Raw genomic sequence first — 7,659 nt, 5'->3', positions numbered from 1 at the left:
TTGCCATTTTGTTAATTGTTCTGTGGCTCTTTTGTATTTCTTCTGCTCCTTTCTTCTTTTCTTGCTCTCTTCCTTTGTGATTTGACGATTTTCTGTAGTGGTGTGTTTATTTTTGCTTTTGTTTTTTTATTTTGAACATAATATATATTTTTAAACATTTTATTTATTTCTTTGTCGGAGAGAGAGCATGCATACCACACACTTGCACAAGCAAGGGGAGCGGCAGGCAGAGGGAGAAGCAGACTCCCCGCCGAGCAAGGAGCTTGTTGTAGGACTCTATCCCAGGACACCGGGATCATGACCTGAACTGAAGGCAGACGCTCAACTGACTAAGCCACCCAGGTGCCCAATCACTGTAGATTTGGATCAAGATATACTACTAGCAGGGCACCTGGGTGGCTCAGTCAGTTGAGCGTCCGATCTTGATTTCTCCTCTGGTTGTGATCTTGGGGTTGTGAGATTGAGCCCCGCCTTGGACTCCATGCTCAATAGGGAGTCTGCTTGGGATTCATGTATTAGGTCTTTGTCCATAGATCCTGGCTCATAGCTCCCCAAACGCTTGGAATTTCCTAAGTGTTGAGAGTGATGAAGGTGTCTTTTGTTATATTAATGAAGGTAACGTTTGGACTGCACTCAAGGGCAGGAGCTGGTTGGCAGGAGATCCAACCATGTGTTAGAGTGGGATCCGTCCCACTCCCTGACCTCCAGGGAGAGGAAAGGGGCTGGAGGATCAATCAGTCAATGGCCAAAGCCTTAGTCAGTCCTGAGTATGCAATGAAGCCTCCATAAAATCCCAAAAGGACTGGGATCAAGAGCTTCAGGTTAGTGAACACACAGAGTGGGGAGAGTGGGGTGCTTGGAGAGGGCACGGAAGTTCCATCCCCCTTCTCCAGACCTCCCCCTGTGTATCTCTTCATCTGGCTATTGATTCATATCTTTTGTCATATCCTTTAATAAACTGGTAAACTTAAGTGTTTCCTTGAGTTCTGTGAGCCACTTTAGCAAATTAAAAGACCTAAGGAGGAAGTGGTTGGAACCTCCAATCTGGAGTTGGTCGATCAGAAGCACAGGTAACAGCCTGGGGCTTGTGACTGGCAACTGAAGTCAGGGGTGAGGGGCAGTCTTGTAGGACTGAGCCCTTAACCTGTGAAGTGTCATGCTATCTCTGGGTAGGTAGTGTCAGAATTGAGTTGAATTCTTGGACACCCTGTTGGTGTCTGAGAATTGCTTGGTGTTGCATGTGTGGAGAGCCCCCATGTCGAAACTGGGTCCAGGAATGCCCAAAGATCTGTGAATATACTAAAAGCTACTGGATTGTATGCTTTAAGAAGGTGAATTGTATGCTATGTATATTATGCCTCCATAAAGCTTTTATTTAAGAAAAAGGATAAAAACAAGGGCTGAGGCCCCATGGGTGATCCTTACCCCTCCCTCTGCTTTGGCATGCCCGGTGCCTTCACTTGGTGGAGAAACGTGGCCGTGCCTGGACATGCTCACAGCGGGTGTGCTTCATGGTCAGCCCATAGATGGGGGTTAGATCTACTTTCACACCGTCTGGCACACTGAACTCCAGCCGCTGCAGCAAGATGGCTAGGAAGAGGAAGATCTCCCACTTGGCCAGGAGCTCCCCTATGCACCGGCGCTTGCCCATGCCAAAGATCATCACCTTCTCACTCAAGATCTTGTTGATTGAGGTGCCATCAGCAGTGAGGAATCGCTCTGGTCGGAACTCAAATGGATCCCCCCACACCTTTCTGCAGGAGGAACAGAGGAGATGGGATTTCTGGCTGGGGGAGACCCTGGGAGGAAAAGCCTTGGGGAGACTTCTATGGATGGCACCAGTGTTAGAATAGATTGAGAGTAATGAGAAGAGAGTGGAGAGAGGAACCAAACTGTACTTTCATGCTTATCTCTTTTACAAAACTCTTTCTAAAATGATTGGCCTTGGGGTGCCTGGGTGGCTCAGTCGTTAAGTGTCTGTCTTCGGCTCAGGTCATGATCCCAGCGTCCTGGGATCGAGCCCCGCATCGGGCTCCCTGCTCCACGGGAAGCCTGCTTCTCCCTCTCCCACTCCCCCTGCTTGTGTTCCCTCTCTCGCTGTGTCTCTCTCTGTCAAATAAATAAATAAAATCTTAAAAAAAAAAATAAAATAAAATGATTGGCCTTGCAAATGGTGCTTTGTCATATCAATTTGTTATTTTAAAGAAATAATGTTTCAAATAAAAGAAATTAAAAGAAGGAAAACATCTCTATCCTACTCAATATACAAGGGGAATCAGCAGTATATCCTGGTTTATGCTTTATTGTTTTGGAGTAATTGTTGACAGCATCCCTTTTCACACTCAGAAGTGTCTCAGTTTGGGTGGTAAATTATATGGTCCCCCTACCTCTAGGCTAGATTGGGATTTTCCAAAGAGAGGTCGCTGGGCCATTGGCATCACAATCACCTGAGGTACTCCACTTTACCTACCAAAGTAGAATTCTGGGGGATGAGGCCCCCTAATCTAACCAACCTTCTGGTTATTTCCTATGTACACTAATGTTTGAGAAACATGGACCTAAATTTTGCTACTTAGAACAGAGTATATATAGCAATTGAGGCACCATTCCTCTATTTATACCCAGTTCCTAGGGGGACAAACAGCCTTCCTGTCTGCTGAATCTCATGTATTTTTCTGTGGGGGAGGTATACTCACTGGTCGTGATTGACATGCCACTGGTTTATGAAGACACAGCGTTCCTTGGGGATGTAGAAGCCTTTCAGTGTCGTGTCCCTTGTCGTGCTGAGGAGGGAAGAGGGCTCTGTCAGGCTCAGGGCAGGAACACCGGGGCATGTCTCTGGGAGCTACTTGCTCCTACTTCCCCCCCACCCCCCGAATAGCTTGCCCTCCACAGTCTCCACAGTCTCCATATCCTACACTGGGAGGGACGATCAGGAGCAGGGAAGGGATGAAACTATCCTTCCCCTTCCTCAGCTCCTTCAACTTCAGCAAGTGTTTACTAAACTTTTGTTTGTGTCCAGCTGTGCACTTGGTCATCCTCTGGAGCCAAGAGACAGGCAGTCTGGGCTAGCCCTGGGGAGTTCCCAGCCTGGCTAAGGAGTCAGGCCTTTTGCTCTGGGAATAACTAGACCAACATATGGGTAGAAGTAAATGCTCACGAACTCTCTTGACATTGTTAAAATCCCAGGACATAATCAAGGACAAATGACTGATCAGAGAATGAAGCTGTGCTAGCTGGATGAGTCAAGAAAGCCTGCTAGTGAAGGGCAAGTTTGTGATTGACCTTGGACAGGGATAGGATTCTGGTAGCAGAAGAAGAGGTTAGAAGGCATTTCAAGCAGAAGGTCCAGCATAAGCAAAATTGGAGGTTGACTGCATCATGCTGGCCAGGTGCAGTGAGGCCAGCCTGGCTGGGTTGAGAATACTTGTAGGGAGGGAATGTGAGCAGAGATGCAGGAGAGCTGAGGTCAGGAGTGTGACTTTCTCCTGAAAGCTGGGTAGTTTGATCATGGTTGGACTGGTTAGGGGCAGCCTAGAGGTTGAGGGTCTGTGAGGAACTTGGTGACACAGCCAGAAGTGAGAGGCCAAGGTCTGAGCCAGGGCCAGGGCTGAGAAGATGGGAGGAAGAAACATGGTGAGGACTACAAAGGTGGCAGGTCAGGATAAGCTGGCTTTACCTGTGCGGGATGGTGAAGGGGACGAAGGAGGTGTGTCGAAAGATCTCCAGGATGAAGGCCTCCATGTAGGGCAGCTGGGGTCTGTCGGAGAGCCGGGGCTGCCGGGCCCTGCCAGTCACTGTGTCTGCAGAGAACAGAAGACCAAACAAGGCTTAGGGCTGCCCTGAGACTGCTCCATGGCATCTAAGTCCCCTATTACATGGAACTATGCCTTCTATATCTGAGGCCCATTAACCACCCTTCCCCCAGCATGTTCTAGGCAAGAGTGGACACCACTGTATGCCCAGGGCTGCTACATAGTAGGTGCAAAACAGCTATATGGACATTGAAGAAATGACCTGGGGATCCCAAGTCTTCTCTCAGCTTGTACATCTCTACCACATACCCAACTCCTCCTGGATCTTCCTCTGTATCTCAGGGTTTGTCACAAGGTATATGAGGCTCCAGGAGATGGCCGTTGTGATGGGTTCAAATCCTGGGCAGCATGGTGCAAGGTGAGGAAGGGAGGAAGACAAGAACAAAAAAACAGCATTTACTAAGCACCCAGCACTTATGTACCAAGCATTGTTTTCTCTGCCTCCTTCCCCCTACATCCTCTACCCTCCATGAGTTTCCTGAAGGCAGAGACCAGGTCTCCTCAACACAAATTTGAGTCACTAGTTTCATAATTAGCTGCTGGAATTACAGGGATCTAGACTTACAGGCTAGAGAACCCCTTATTGTTCAGGTGGGGAAACTGAGGCCCAGAGGCCAAGAGGGGCTTAGTTGAATTCCCACTGGGAGTTGTTGGCCCAGCCTGGATTCAGACCCTGAATATGGGCCAGGTGTCTGTGTCCCACACCATCTGGTATGTGGTTAGCAAATGATCGGATGGACTCAGGGGCCGGGCAAGTCTGTGGGTGAACAACAGGCACTGATGGATGGAAGGGGCATGGGTCTGGTTCCTACCTGCCCCAAAAATATCATTGATAAGGCTGACGATCTTCTCATGGGGAATGTGGCCACCACCAGCTCTGGAGCCCTTCTCATTGTGCTTCAAGAGGGCACCTGTGATGTCCTGGACGCTGCTCTGTGGGGACACAAGCTTGGGGCGCCCTGGCACTTCCAGGTCAGACCTTGCCCTACCCCACAGGGCACTCCTGCCCGGCCTCCAGGCAGTAAGCTGGGCTTCCAGGGGGAGCTGGTAGCAGCCCTGGGTGCCCTTCCTCCCAATAACCCAAGGGGGCCAATTTCAAGGGAGGGGGTTGGGGGAAGTACTGGGAAACCAAGTGCCGCCTGAGCTGCAGATTAGCTTCCGTCAGGGTTCAGGTTCCTGCAGAACAAAAGCCTTCTCATGATAACAGCCGCCCCCCCCCCCACATTGTGGCACTCTGCCAGGGCCCCATTCACAGACAAATATCTCTGGGGCTCTGAGTGACCCTGAGCGGGAGGCAATTGGTTGAGAAAACTGAGGCCTGAGAGGGAGAGGGATTGGTCCCAGGTCACACAGCCAATCCAAGGCATTCCAGAGCCTTCCTAGGCCTTGGCAGCACATCAGCAGTGTGTGTACCTGGAGGCTGGGTGAGAGTAGCTACACCCAGGCCCTGCAGGGTGTCCCCTCACCACCAACACCCTGGGCTCACCTCGTCAAAGTCCTGGTAGTGCTCCTGCACAATTTTCTGCAGGAACTGCACTAACTTCTGGTTAAAGGCCTTGAATCTCTGCAAGGCGGGGTTGGGCATATACTGCAGGATGGGGAAGAAGTCCACAGGGTTCCCGGAGGAGGCAGTCTCCACAAAATCATTGCTGCTCTTTATGAGGCTGAGCATTTCCTCATTGCTCTGAGGGAAGTGCTGCCCAAAGCACATGGCACCAATGACATTAGCCACTGAGAGCAGCACTTGGTTGTAGGGGTCAAAGTGCCCAACTTCTGCCATCTGTTCCTGCAACCTGCTGAGGAGGGCCTCGGCCTCCTTGCTCACATGCTCTTCCAGGTAGCAGGAGGACGAGGAACCCGGGTCTGAGGCAATGGAGAAACTCTTCAGGGCATTCTGGGCCAGGCGCCTGCGGGCAGCCCACACTGGTCCAGAGTCTGGGCTGAAGGACATGCTTTGGCCATTAGTAATCAGAGTGAAGCTGTAGAGGTCGGGCCGGCCCTTGAAATCCTCACCCTGCCTCACTAGGGCCTGCCGGACAGTGTCCAGGCCGCTGAGCACCAGCACGGGTGTGGAGCCAATGTGGATTTGCAGCACGTCCCCGTAACGCTGGCTCAGCCTGGACAGCGCCAGATGTGGGTTCTTCCCCAAGGTCAGCACGTTCCCCAGCAGGGGCCAGCCCCAGGGCCCGGGGGGACTCTTCAGGCCTTTGGGAACCCAAGGCTGCCAGGCCCTGACCACCCAGAGCACCAGGCAGAAGACGGCAGAGGCCAGGAGAAGCTCTGTGGCCATCTGGGACAATGCCATCTGTACCAACTACTAGGGAAGAAGGAGGAGCCAGGCTGAGTGTCAAGATGGAGCCATCCCTTCCTTCTTTCATTCACTCCCTCAGTCAGTGGACACCGGCATGTGTTCGGTGCGTGGCTCCCAGCCGGACACCAGAAAGACTAAGATACATCCACCATGGGTCCTGTGTCCCAGGAGCTCACCCTGAGAGCATCACAGAACCTGAGGCCTGGAAAGGAACCTCAAAATGCCCAACCTGAGTGTCTGCACTTTGAGCCCTGACCTTCCCCTCTGCCCGTCTCCTCAGTCTCCAATTCTGAGGCTGGAGTGGAGGCAACTGACACTTCAAAACAGGGAAGCACCCTTGCCAGGCCCCATCTCAGGGTTATGCTCGGCATTATGCCAAAGGGTCCGTGCCAATGCTGGCTGCCTGCCAATACCTCCTCCTACCCAGGGAATGGGGAGCTGCTCCCACCCAGCAACACCAAGGAGGCCAAGGTCCCACCCAGGGCTGATGCGAATGACTGGTGATGGCCCCTTCCCCAAGGCACTCTTTACCACATCCAAGGAGAGCACCTCCTCCCCATCCCCTCACAATATTAGAGCCTGAGGTCGGGCTGCAGCCAGAGCCATGGCTGCCCCCGTGCCAGGTGGGGACCCCTCCCCATTTCTCCATTTGAATCACACTAAGGGTCCTTAGAGATGGCCCAGTCCAAGCTGCCAATTGAAAAATGGAGAAACTGAGGTCTGGAGTTGGGCAGGAAGGACTAGAACTCAGGCCTCCTACACCTAACCCAGGGTCCCTTCATTCCTCCATCTCCACTGGTTCCCAGGATACATTGGGCGGGGGGTTCCCAGGGACTGGAAAATGAGCCCCAGAAAGGTACCTGTAGACGGAGGTGCTTGAAATCAGCAGGCTTGTGGAGGCTGGTACAGAGCTTCTGGCTCCGGGGGAGGGGACCTTTTATAAATACCACCCTCTGTCAGATTGGCCCGGCCATCCTGGTCACCTGATATCAAAGTTACCAAATGAAGCTGGAAGGGTCAGCCCTTGGCCTTGGGCCATGATCCCTCAGCTCCACCTACTACCTGTGGCTCAGGGCAGCTCTTCAGGGAGAGGTGCTATGTCCCTAGGGAGGAATGCCCAGCTCTTTTCTGGGTCCCTAGGATCAATAGACTTATTTTTTTCCAGGGCAGGGCAGGTGCTGGGAGCAAAAGTCTTCTGGGTTGTTCCAGGCTCCTTTCCCACTGCCCCCATGAGGAGAGACCCTGCCTGAGCCCTCGGACCAGGCTGATCTGCTCCTCTCAGGAAGGGTGCTCTGTAGCACCCCTCCGACCACCTGCAAAACCAGGTAGGGAACGGGCATGCTCTGGCCACCTCTGAATTTCAGCCCAAGTCCTCAATCTGAAAACAGATGAAAAGGCTGCTGCATTCTAAAGGGCGACCCCTTAGCCCTCGTTCCTCCTGGTAAGAAATGACAAGAAACTTAAAATCAAATGAAGAATATCCATGCTGTGAGCTGTTCCTCATGGCAACTGACTTAGATTCTTCAAGACAGT

General features: G+C 52.0%; 1 protein-coding gene across 2 annotated transcripts; it reads right to left on the bottom strand.

Moving 5' to 3' along the window:
* Window positions 1–1,352: 1,352 nt before the first annotated feature.
* Window positions 1,353–7,058, bottom strand: LOC116640418 (cytochrome P450 1A2). 2 transcript variants are annotated; one of them, XM_032417453.1, is made up of 7 exons: window positions 6,987–7,033; window positions 5,302–6,129; window positions 4,628–4,748; window positions 4,065–4,154; window positions 3,680–3,803; window positions 2,697–2,783; window positions 1,353–1,754 (listed from the first exon to the last, which is right to left on the bottom strand). In XM_032417453.1, exons 2-7 carry the CDS (start codon window positions 6,118–6,120, stop codon window positions 1,457–1,459), a joined length of 1,539 nt encoding a protein of 512 aa, XP_032273344.1. In that variant the 5' UTR covers window positions 6,121–6,129; window positions 6,987–7,033; the 3' UTR covers window positions 1,353–1,456. The 2 variants fall into 2 exon arrangements, with proteins under 2 accessions (XP_032273344.1, XP_032273343.1); XM_032417452.1 differs by having other exon boundaries at window positions 1,356–1,754; window positions 5,302–6,132; window positions 6,987–7,058.
* Between the last annotated feature and the right edge of the window lie 601 nt (window positions 7,059–7,659).

The sequence above is a fragment of the Phoca vitulina genome, unplaced genomic scaffold (genome assembly GCF_004348235.1).
Source record: "Phoca vitulina isolate PV1807 unplaced genomic scaffold, GSC_HSeal_1.0 scaffold20, whole genome shotgun sequence".
Lineage (NCBI taxonomy): Eukaryota > Metazoa > Chordata > Mammalia > Carnivora > Phocidae > Phoca > Phoca vitulina.
The sequence above is the reverse complement of the archived record's forward strand: the minus strand, read 5'-3'. Positions and strand labels throughout refer to the sequence as shown.

What these genes read in the sequence shown, in the direction of transcription:
- LOC116640418 (XM_032417452.1), bottom strand. Translation starts at nt 6,120, where the DNA reads ATGGCATTGTCCCAGATGGCCACAGAGCTTCTCCTGGCCTCTGCCGTC. An exon ending in CAATGATATTTTTGGGGCAG is followed by an intron (nt 4,155 to 4,627) that starts GTAGGAACCAGA and finishes CATGCTGCCCAG; the next exon opens with GATTTGAACCCATCACAACG. An exon ending in CCCTTCACCATCCCGCACAG is followed by an intron (nt 2,784 to 3,679) that starts GTAAAGCCAGCT and finishes TTCCCTCCTCAG; the next exon opens with CACGACAAGGGACACGACAC.